General features: G+C 42.6%; 1 protein-coding gene across 2 annotated transcripts in view; it reads left to right on the top strand.

Moving 5' to 3' along the window:
* Positions 1-8,747, top strand: part of LOC128697051 (sulfhydryl oxidase 2) — a 69,219-nt gene extending 60,472 nt beyond the window's left edge. The window contains exon 7 of one of the 2 annotated variants that reach the window (XM_070095318.1): positions 4,772-8,747. In XM_070095318.1, the coding sequence (XP_069951419.1) occupies positions 4,772-4,871 (100 nt within the window). In that variant the 3' untranslated portion in view covers positions 4,872-8,747. The remainder of the gene's footprint in view (positions 1-4,771) is intronic. The other variant, XM_070095319.1, reaches the window with a different exon arrangement.
* Positions 8,748-12,859: the final 4,112 nt, after the last annotated feature.

Raw genomic sequence — 12,859 nt, forward strand, 5'->3', positions numbered from 1 at the left:
ACTTGAGGTTAATGATGAGCTTGGGGAAAGTGATCACAAATCACTCAGTTTTAATATATCATGGAATTACCCTAATAATGGCAATCAAGTCTCTGTCCCTAACTTCTGCTTGGCAGATTTCATAGGACTGAGAGATTACCTGGGTGGGCTGAACTGAAATGACCTGACTATGGGTCAGGTAGGTGGTGGTGGTTGCTGATATGATGTTTTCCAGAGCATAGTTCTAGTTGCTCAGACAACTTATGTTCTGAATAGGGAAATCAGATCAAACAAAAATGATCCTAAATGGATAAATAATAGATTAAAACATCTCATTAGTGAAAAGAGAGGCATATATAGGCGAATCAAGAGGAGAGAGGCAGTTAAGAAATCAATATATTCAGTTAAAGAGAGAAATAAAAAAGGAAATAAGAAAAGCAAAGAGAGATTATGAGGTTAAAGTCACAAGGGAATCGAAGACTAATTCAAAAGAGTTTTTTCAGGTATACAAAAGTAAGATTAGGGACAAGATAGGCCCACTCAAAAGTTACTCGGGTCAGCTCACTGACAGTGATAAGGAAATGTGTAAATTTTTAACACTTCCTCAGTTTTTACATAGGAAGATACTAGTGATATTCCAAAAATAAATTATGTAAAATAGGACAATAATAAACTATGCATGATTAGGGTCACAAGTGACATGGTCCTTGGACAAATAGGTAAATTAAAACCTAACAAATCCCCGGGCCCTGATGAGTTGTACACAAGGGTTCTAAAGGAATGTACAGAGGAGCTTAGCAAACCTTTGGCTAATCTTTTCAACATATCACTACAAACTGACATAGTGCCAAAAAAGTGGAAAATGGCAAATGTGATACCTATTTTCAAAGCAGGCAACAGGTCTTCAGCTTCAAATTATAGACTAATAAGCCTAACCTCTATCGTGGGAAAATTTATGGAATCACTAATTGCCGAGGCAATTCGTAGCCATCTTGAGAAGCATAAATTGATGAATAAATCTCAGCACAATTTTCAAAAGGGTGTTCCTGCCTTACAAATTTATTATCTTTTTTCACTAAGGTATTTGAGGAGGTAAATCATGGTAATGAATATGATATTGTGTATATGGACTTCAGTAAGGCTTTTGATAGTCCCACATCAGAGACTATCGAGAAAAATGAAGACACGTGGAATACGAGGAGAAATCTTTTTCCAGATAGAGGCATGATTGACAGATAGGTAGCAGTGCGTTTGCATAAATGGGGAGAAATCAGAGTGGGGAAGTGTCATGAGTGGTGTTCCACAGAGGTCAGTGTTGGGCCCCTTGTTCACAGTCTACATAGATGAGGGAATAAATAGAGACATAAGCAAGTTTGCCGATGACACCAAAATAGGCTGTTGAATTCATTCTGACAAGGACATTGGAGCACTTCAGGAAGATTTGAATAGACTGATGCCGTGGTCAGAGAAGTGGCAGATGCAGTTTAATATAGACAAATGCAAAGTTCTAAACATTGGACAGGAAAATAACCATGCCACATATAAAATAAATAATGTAGATCTTAGTATTACTGATTGCAAAAAGGATTTGGGAGTTCTGGTTAGCAGGAATCTAAAACCAAGACAACAATACATAAGTGTTCGCAATAAAGGGAACAGAATCCTTGGCTTCACATCAAGAAGCATAAATAATAGGAGTCCTCAGGTTGTTCTTCAACTTTATATATCTTTGGTTAGGCCTCATTTAGATTATGCTGCACAGTTCTGGTCACCATATTACAGAATGGATATAAATGCACTGGCAAACGTGTGAAGGAGGATGACAAAGTTGATCCCATGTATCAGAAATCTTCCCTATGAAGATAGACTGAGAGCCCTGAATCTGCACTTTCTAGAAAGGCAAAGAGTTAGGGAAGATATGATTGAGGTGTATAAATGGAAAACAGGAATAAATAAAGGGGATGTAAATAGCATGCTAAAAATATCTAGCCAAGACAGGACTTGCAACAATGGTTTTAAGTTGGAAAAATTTGGATTCAGGAAGGATATAGGAAAGCACTGGTTTGGTAATAGAGTTGTGGATGAGTGGAACAAACTCCGAGTACTATCATAGAAGCTAAAACATTGTGTAGTTTTAAAAATAGATAAATACATGAGTGAGTGAGTGTGAGTTGGACCTTACTAGCTTGTGCTAGCAAGTCTGATGCCATGCTCCTTCTTTAAGTGGATGTGACCTGACCTAGGTTGGGTCACTGGCTTAAGCCGGTAGGAGACTCGAACCTGCCTTGCATGGGCCAGTAGGCCTGCTGCAGTGTTCCTTATGTTCTTAAACCCTTCATAAATATTACCTTGCTCATACTCCAATAGGAGAGTTTAAGACCATAAAATAAAATTCCCTTAATCACTCCTCCATCCCTTCTTGGGATGATCCCAACATTCCCTCATCCCAACCTCTCCTTCCCCTCATCCCAACTTCTCCTTCCCCTTATCCCAGATTTATATACATACTCCTAGTCATCCTCCTCAGCTCTCTGGATAATACTTTTAGTAACTCTGCATCTCCTAATTTCCAAACTACAAATTCTCTGTATAATATTCACACTACACACTGCCTTCAGACATGATTTTTCCACTGCCTCCAGCTGTGAAGAAATTTTCTCCAACTGGGGGCGAGCAGCATAAGGGGGGCTGTGACCCCTCTCTCATTTCAACGTCTGGAAATTTACATATGGAACAAGGATGTTTTGAACATCAAATACATACACTGAAGCAACAGCTCTCATCTTGCATGTGTTCCTTACCAAGCAGAATTAGATTTCGCTGGTCAGACGAGATGCACGTGCCAGACTTGGGCTTGACTAAGACCTCCTCTCTTGCGAGAGAATCTGCTAAGATAAGATAAGATAAGATTTCGTTCGGATTTTTAACCCCGGAGGGTTAGCCACCCAGGATAACCCAAGAAAGTCAGTGCGTCATCGAGGACTGTCTAACTTATTTCCATTGGGGTCCTTAATCTTGTCCCCCAGGATGCGACCCACACCAGTCGACTAACACCCAGGTACCTATTTGCTGCTAGGTGAACAGGACAACAGGTGTAAGGAAACGTGTCGAAATGTTTCCACCCACCGGGAATCGAACCCGGGCCCTCCGTGTGTGAAGCGGGAGCTTTAGCCACCAGGCCACCGGGTCACCTACCAGGCCACCATGTTTGTCTGAGGAACCTTCTTTTTCCTAAGACCAGTAAAAATTAATAGTAACATGCCTCTAACCTGTTGTCATAGCTAGTGGCAGTATATACAATAACCAGCACCTTGGAGGAGTCAAGGAATTCGCACTCTTTGATTCATTTAAGTTGTCAGAGCTGGCACCTACACCCCTAGACATTGTCAGCAGAAAGTCAACTGTAAATAAAGGTGTTGGGAGCACCAAGAGCTAGATTGTGATTGTGATCACAACAAATGACTTGACCAGTGATGTAGTGAGTGACAGTGTGTCACTGGTGAGGCCACATTGAAATGTAGAAATATTCGTGGTCATATCCATGTGTACTTCATGAAACTCGAGTTGTGCACTGACAATCTCCAGGAAGAACTGTGGAAGAAATACCACAAATACATAGCTATCCCTTGTGCATGAGCACCAGAAACTCTCCCTGCTGTGAATAATTACAGACAATTAGCGAGTGAGCAAGTAAACCACTGCAGAACGAGAAAGATGAGTACCCCAAGACCAACAGTGGTCTTTTTATTCAATCTTATTCTACATCTAGAATCCTCCACACCAGCCTCCTCCTTGGTACAGTGTTTAAAATCCATGCTTTACTCACAATGTTGTTAATACTATAATGTTAAACATTCCCTATTTTGCTTCCATGGATAATGTTCTTTGTCTCCACAGATGCCTTAGTGTACCACTTGCCTTACCTACCCCCCCCCCCTCATCATCATTTCTATGGCTCGCCTCATCTTGCACCCTTCCACCGACAAGTTCACTTCCAAATATCCAAACACATTCACTTCTTCAGTACTCCCTCCTTCCATTTTGATATTTACTATCATTACCTGTTTTTTTTTCTCTTCTTCTTACTCTTTCCTATGTTCAGTTTTAATTTCTTTCTTTTACATACCCTGCCAGATTCATCCACCTACCTTTGCAACTTCTATTCAGTCTCTCCCAAAAACAGTGTCATCAGCAAAATGCAACTGTGACAACTGTCACTTTGTATTAAATTCTTTATCTTTTAATCCCATACTTCCCAACAGCTGAGCATTCACTTCTCTTACAACACCATCTACAAGTATGTTAAACAACAATGGTAACATCACACATCCCTGTCTAAAGCTTACTTTTACTGGCCAGTAATCTCCCTCTCCCATATGCACCCTAACCTGGTGTCAGAACTTTTTTTTTACCATGTATTGATTTATCATCTATACAGATTTAAAGCTTTTTGACAAATGTAGCTTTAATTTCTACCCTTGAAAGGTAGACATTAAGACTCTTTGTTCAAGTTATTGAAGGTAACCATTCCTTCCCTGGATGAAACCTATTTCCTGCCATTGAAGTTACCCATTTCCTGTCATTGAAGGTACCCATTTCCTGCCATTGATGGTAACCTGCCATTGAAGGTACCCATTCCTTCCCTGGATGAGAGCATATCACCTACTATACCCCAGGGGATGTAATCCTCCTACAGTGTAACATTCCTTTCTGTAATATCTTCTAGCTGTGTTGATAATATCACAAGGATACATTGTTGAAATGACTAATTTGCATTTTGTCTGACATGCAGCAAGAGGAGAGACGAGGTTGAGCAGAAAAGTGACGAAGAATCTGTTGCAAGTGTTGATGATCGTCTCAAGGTGCAGGAAGAGGTCACTCTCAAGCTTTGATCTCTGACAATTGTTACAAGGTTGAGCAGTAGTCTCTCAATCTTGGCTTGAAGCTTGGTGAAACAACGTGTAGGGAAAAGATGTTTGTTTATGCAACATTTTGCCTACATGGGGAAAGGGATGAAATGTGGTGAATGTTTTAGTCAAGCCTTACAACTGATAACATCATCTGGTACTGTCGCTGGTATACATAAGCTCTGGTGGGTGAAATGTCTCCACAGTACAGGAATGCAAGTGTTTCACATGCAGATGTAAGTAACACATACTGTGGTGACTGGTGGCAGAGTCAGGTGCTGGGGCAGGTTAAGGTGTCAGTTTAGGTCACCTCTCGGGTAATGTCATAGCGAGGCCAGGTAACATGGCATGTGACCTGGGTCACAAGGTTACGGTCTGTATTATGTTTTAGAATTGGTTTAGCTGTGGGTTCTATTATAATATTTTTGGCTGTGAGATGGTGTTAGAGGGAAAAAGTACAGCTGCTGAATTGGTAACTCACTCTCTCTTGCTCTCCTGGTATTAGAGATGTGCTTCTTTGTACTTCAGGGGAGTGTGTGTATTCACCTGATTGTGGTTGCAGGGGTCGATTAATAGCTCCTAGCCATGCCTCTATGCTGGTTGCTACTAGGTTCACACACTCCCTGCTCCATGAGCTTTATCATACCTCTTCTTAAAGCTTTATATGGATCTTGCCTCCACTACATCACTCTCCAGACTTTTTCACTTCCTGACAACTTTATCACTGAAGAAATACTTCCTTACATCCCTGTGACTCATCTGAGTCTTCAACTTCCAGTTGTGACCCCTTGTTGCTGTGTCTCATCTCTGAAACGTTCTGTCCCTGTCCATCTTGTCAATTTCTCTCAGTATTTTATGTCATTATGTCCCCTCTATCCCTCCTGTCCTCCAGTGTCATCAGGTCAATTTCCCTTAATGTCTCCTCATAGGACATACCCCTTAGCTCCAGGACTAGTCTTGTTGCAAACCTTTGCACTTTCTCTAATTTCTTGATGTGCTTGACCAGGTGTGGGTTCCAAACTGGTGCTGCATACTCCAATATGGGCCTGACGTACATGGTGTACAAAGTCTGGAACGATTTCTTACTGAGGTGTCGAAACATTATTCTTAGGTTCACCAGGAGCCCATATGCTGCCGCAATTTTGTGTGTGTGTGTGTGTGTGTGTGTGTGTGTGTGTGTGTGTGTGTGTTTCTTTTATTTACACATGAACAGCAGACTAACTCGAAAAAAATGTTCTGCAACTTCCTTGACAGAAGTCAGTGCCTGACCAGCTGAGTTGTGGTTCGTATGTTGGTTTGCGTGTGGCCAGTAATAACAGCCTGGTTGGTCAATTCCTGATTCACCGTGAGGCTTGATCATTGACCGAGCCGCACGAGCGTTGACCCCTTGAAGATCCTCCTAGAATATACTCCAGGTGTATGGTCCTGGGATGTCGATTAACTTCAGAAACTGCATCTTTGACTATTTCACACACTATGACGGAGTCTCTTAAGCCCCTGTCCTCTCTCCTCCCCTTCTCATTACACTAATGACATGTCAGAACCTACCAGCCCACTGAAACGCTTTCATTATCGCATATGCAGACATTACGCCACCATCCACACCCAAACATATGTCCCTTCACACTGAATGTGAGATAAACAAGATCATTGCTTGGGAAACAGCGTTGCATTTCTACAAATGCCAACAAGTTAAAGATCATGTATTTTCATTGCAACAGGCAAACCCCTCCTCCAGTCGAACTCCAGTGCTGAACTCCACCAACACTACTATACCTGTACCTGGAGTTACCCTCAATTCTAAACTTCAGCTGAGCGCGCACATCATCACCAAGCGAGCGATGGCAGGTAATTCAGTCATCTGTACAGACTCATAGGCTGTCTCAAATTCACCTCTCCTCTATACATTCCTCACACAGCCCCTAATCACCTAAACATTCTCACTCTCTCACACACTCACTCACTCACTCACTCACTCACTCACTCACTCACTCACTCACTCACTCACTCACTCACTCACTCACTCACTCACTCACTCTCTCACTCTCTCACTCTCTCACTCTCTCTCTCACTCTCTCACTCTCTCACTCTCTCACTCTCTCACTCTCTCACTCTCTCACTCTCTCACTCTCTCACTCTCTCACTCTCTCACTCTCTCACTCTCTCACTCTCTCACTCTCTCACTCTCTCTCTCTCTCTCTCTCTCTCTCTCTCTCTCTCTCTCTCTCTCTCTCTCTCTCTCTCTCTCTCTCTCTCTCAGTGTTGGGACTTGTGCCTTAAAGCTGCTGTAAATCCAGAACCAGGCATTGCTTTTGGCACTGGACACTAGCCATCGGCTTCAGGACTGTCGTCATCCCGGCACTCGACATCTTCAGGATTGTAGTTCAGTGACAGGTAGCTTGACATACTCAAGAGAACAAGAATTGACTACCTTCCTAGATGATGCCATCATAACCATCTCAACCTCTTTTAATCTTCATGCTTGTGCTTCTAATACTCTACTCCTAGCTCTCTAACCTAAGCTCTTCCTCTTATTCTGCAGAGGTAAACCTTTTGAAATGTCCCTTGTTTTATACCACCATCACCAGTAGCATCACTCCTGACAAAATCCTACATTATACACATTCCTGTCACAGCTATACCATAGTTGTGTTTTTATGTACAGTGTAACGAGCAACAGAGCATTGTGTATGTCTTCCATGGTGTTCAGTGTGCCCCACCAGTCCCGTAAACCCTGTGTCTGACCCGTTCATGGACTCCATTTGTGGTTACAGTATGTGGCCCATGTTAACCTCCCTATGTTGTATTGAAATACACCTAGTTGGATCAGTCTTATTGTAGCCAGGTGGCTCAGCAGTTAATGCACTGGCCTGAGAGTTTTAGGACTCGCTTGCCGCGGGTTCAAACCCCACCCATTCCCTGAAACATTAGAGTTGAACACAGCCCGCACATAGGAGAGAGAAGCTCATTAAGACATTTCAGTCTGGGTATATATATACTGGCTCCCTCACTCTCGTGTGTTAGTGCGACTTGTAACTGGTCCAAGTGGGACCAAGACGTCGTCGTAAACTTCTGTGTGCGGGTTATTTGTATATTGTTCCAGTAACAGTATTGTGCCTTGTTGTTTATTAAAGCTAAACCTGGTGACTCGCACTGCCTTGAGGCTGGGCCTAACCTCCCCCACTCGCCCATCCTCATCATGGGTTCTTAACTAAGAGTCAGGCTGCTCTATGTGATGAATAAGACGCATGTACAACACTTGTGTATCTTTATTGTGAAGACATTTTGCCCGTCAGTGTCTTCATCAGAGCTTGTGTACTGCAGACAATGGTAGATGAGGCAAACAGTCCCTCAGGATTCAAGGTGATGAAAGTAGAGACAGTAGAGAAAAGGTAATCTGTCCCTCAGCCCTCGAGGTGTTCACTACCTTAGTTTTGTGATATTCTCTGCCTCGCTAAAGCCACATATGGGTGAAACATCGAAAATCTCAGGTGAGCGAAATGTTGCTCTTACGATCATCTTTTCAATATAAACCTTTTGTTTATATTGAATGTAAACACTTCCCATGGGCGCTGTGCTACCCCTGTGGGCTTAGCGCTCCCTCTGTATTAGTGTACTTTGTGAATTACTACCACTGTACCATAACTTGCACAGTACGTACCACTGTACCATAACTTGCACAGTACGTACCACTGTACCGTAACTTGCACAGTACGTACCACTGTACCGTAACTTGCACAGTACGTACCACTGTAACGTAACTTGCACAGTACGTACCACTGTACCGTAACTTGCACAGTACGTACCACTGTGCCGTAACTTGCACAGTACGTACCACTGTGCTGTAACTTGTACAGTACCACTGTGCTGTAACTTGCACAGTACGTACCACTGTGCTGTAACTTGCACAGTACGTACCACTGTGCTGTAACTTGTACAGTACCACTGTGCTGTAACTTGTACAGTACGTACCACTGTGCTGTAACTTGTACAGCACCACTGTGCTGTAACTTGTACAGCACCACTGTGCTGTAACTTGTACAGTACCACTGTGCTGTAACTTGTACAGTACCACTGTGCTGTAACTTGCACAGTACGTACCACTGTGCTGTAACTTGCACAGTACGTACCACTGTGCTGTAACTTGTACAGTACCACTGTGCTGTAACTTGTACAGTACCACTGTGCTGTAACTTGCACAGTACATACCACTGTGCTGTAACTTGTACAGCACCACTGTGCTGTAACTTGCACAGTACGTACCACTGTGCTGTAGCTTGTACAGTACCACTGTGCTGTAACTTGTACAGTACGTACCACTGTGCTGTAACTTGTACAGTACCACTGTGCTGTAACTTGTACAGTACCACTGTGCTGTAACTTGTACAGTACCACTGTGCTGTAACTTGTACAGTACCACTGTGCTGTAACTTGCACAGTACGTACCACTGTGCTGTAACTTGTACAGTACCACTGTGCTGTAACTTGTACAGTACCACTGTGCTGTAACTTGCACAGTACGTACCACTGTGCTGTAACTTGTACAGCACCACTGTGCTGTAACTTGTACAGTACCACTGTGCTGTAACTTGCACAGTACGTACCACTGTGCTGTAACTTGTACAGTACCACTGTGCTGTAACTTGTACAGTACCACTGTGCTGTAACTTGCACAGTACGTACCACTGTGCTGTAACTTGTACAGCACCACTGTGCTGTAACTTGTACAGTACCACTGTGCTGTAACTTGCACAGTACGTACCACTGTGCTGTAACTTGTACAGTACCACTGTGCTGTAACTTGCACAGTACGTACCACTGTGCTGTAACTTGTACAGTACCACTGTGCTGTAACTTGCACAGTACGTACCACTGTGCTGTAACTTGTACAGTACCACTGTGCTGTAACTTGCACAATACGTACCACTGTGCTGTAACTTGTACAGTACCACTGTGCTGTAACTTGCACAGTACGTACCACTGTGCTGTAACTTGTACAGTACCACTGTGCTGTAACTTGTACAGTACCACTGTGCTGTAACTTGCACAGTACGTACCACTGTGCTGTAACTTTTACCTTGTAACTGATCTCTGCTTGTAAGTAACTGGTGTGTTTGTGTTGAATTCTGGCTCAGTTTTACACACTTATTGGCTGGCTGGTCAAGCAGGTTGTTGCTACCAGCTGACCACAGCTGACATACACAACAACCTGGCTGATCTTGTTCGTGTTGATGGTATGACACGCACGTGTGTATGCATATGCATGTAGGTGCATGCACACACATTTAGGCGAGTACGTACACACACACACACACACACACACACACACACACACACACACACACACACACACACACACACACACACACACACACACACACACACACACACAATGCGTGTTAAACCTACAAGGATGCGGTCGACAGTCCAAGGCTCTTAATCCAGGGAGTTAGAGGCTACCGCCTTCTTTTCCTTGGATCAAACCTGGCTTCTGCATGACCCACATGGGTCTAGCCCTTCCCCATGAACGCAATAAGAATAATAATTTAGGTGGGCGATTCTTACAGAGATGTCTAGGGAGGTGTCTTGATGCTGGTGCTAAGCTCTTGATCCGAGGAAGTGGATCTGTTCTCCCTTGGATCATATACTATATATGAAACCACAAAACAAGTCGTTTTGAATCATTTACCAAACTGCAGCAAGCCAGGATTTGACCCCATGACACATTGTCCTGCCTCGAGAGACCAAACATTATACATGTCACCCTGCCATCCGAGCCATCAATCCTACAAACAGCATGAGCCTAGCACACTAGACTTGTTTCATGTTGCAAGGACACTCATGGCAGATGTATGCTCAAGAATTAATTTCAACCTCCTGTTCGATGGCTCAGGTGGTAGGGTGACATGTACAGTGTTTGGCCTCTTGAGGCTGGACAATGTGTCGTGGGGTCGAATCAAGGCCTGCTGCAGTTTGCTAAATAATGATACTATATATATACACACACAGATGTTGAGGTACAGTGGTGTACACTGGACATGTACAAGTGGTCTATATGTGATGGTACAGATGTGTTGTACCTTGACAGGTGTAAGATATTCAGTCATTGCAGTTGAAAGGTCAGATGTTTCAAGTTGCAATAGAAAGTATTGAGTGTGTTGCTTGGTTGAAGGAAGGTTGATGGAGGGTCGTGGTGACAGTGGATTGATCAACTAGGTATTGTTGACATACTTAGTGTCATTCATCAACCCTGACCACCACAGCAGGTATAGTACCACACCTGCCCTCTCACTGATAGTACCATACCTGCCCTCCTACTGATAGTACCACACCTGCCCTCACACTGATAGTATTATAACGCCTTAGAGTGGCATAGAACTGAAGTCACCTTGAGTCTTGACCAGGATCTTGACCTGGGTCTTGACCTGTACTGTACATAAAGAAACATTCACATCCAATGCTGTATATGTTAGCATCGTGTATGAACGTGTATAACTCTTGTATACTTCTACCGCTGTATCCTTTATACAAGTTCTTATCACGTATTGGTAATGAAGTCATTGATGTCTTGCTTTTTTTCAATTTCCTTAAGTGTGCCATCAGGGTGGAGGGGGCTCTTGATCTCAGGAATTGGACCTATTCCATCCTAGGTAACTACCCATTGCCCAGGAGCTGTTTCAGCCCTTTGGGTGTAGCTCTCCAACTATCCCTTCCACTGATGGTGTAGAATCATAATTATACAGTGGAATCATAGAGAATTATACAGAAGAATCAGAGAATTATACAATGGAATCATTGAGAATTATACAGTAGCATCATAGTGAATTGTACAGTAAAATCTTAGAGAATTATACAGGACATTCATAGAGAATTATATAGTAGAATCATAGAGAATTATACACTGGACTCGGAGAATCGTGGAGTAGAGTAATAATCATACACAATCATACAGATATGCAAAATAACCACAGGGGGAGTTGAATGATAGCTCTAGGCCTTTTGTGTTGCAAGCAACTTTGCAAGCTTCTGATGTATTGCTTGCAACATGAAAGGCCTGGAGCTATCATTTAACTTCCCTGCGGTTGTTTTGAATTTTGTGTTGCTTGTCTTCGATTTTGCTCATATACTACATACAGTGGAACCCTGACTTAGGGGTGTCCCAACTTACGAGTTTTTTGAGATACGAGCTGTCCCTGGGTTGATTTTTTGCTCTGAGTTATGAGTCAACATTTGAGTTACGAGCCAGCTCTCCCCTCCCTCAACCCAAAACCTGGACACCTCGCTTGTTTATCTATGATTTCATGCTTAAATTCCATGGAAATCATTCTCTTTTCCTTCTCAGCAATAATAAATTATTATTACAGTCACTCAGTAAGTCAGTCTAGTCACTCAGTAAGATATTGTCAGTCAAGTCACTCAGAAAGTCAGTCACACAAACTCATGTTAACCTCTTTTTCTGCGTACAAAGTAACACTTCAGTTATGGCTACAGGTTATCTCTTGTCTAATATCTTTGTTAATTCTAAGACTTAAGTGCTTATACCTCTTTGTGCCACTTTCAGCAACACTAGTATGGCTACTGAGTGTCATGATTGCTTGCCAGATACAAGATATAGTAATTAAAATATCATAACAATTGACAAACACAGCTGCCTTGTAGCAGAGAGACTGGACACGTATGAATTACAAATGTTGGGATGGTGGGGTGGTGCCGGGGAGTGGTAGGGGATGGCTCCCTGGCTGTTCCACAACAAGGTGGCTGCTTGAGCAAAAGTTTTTTTTTTTTTTTTTCCTTCCCACAAACTGGACCATGTTAAATTAATTATACGATGTGTTACATACAATTGTACAGCACTTCTTCACTGGCGGTCTACTGTATTATTATAATAATGGTAGAACTTCAGTTCCCTAAATTAATAATAATAATAATTATAATAGAGCTTCAGTTCCCTAAATAATAATAATTATAATAAT

The sequence above is a fragment of the Cherax quadricarinatus genome, chromosome 49 (assembly GCF_038502225.1).
Source record: "Cherax quadricarinatus isolate ZL_2023a chromosome 49, ASM3850222v1, whole genome shotgun sequence".
Taxonomy (NCBI): Eukaryota; Metazoa; Arthropoda; class Malacostraca; order Decapoda; family Parastacidae; genus Cherax; species Cherax quadricarinatus.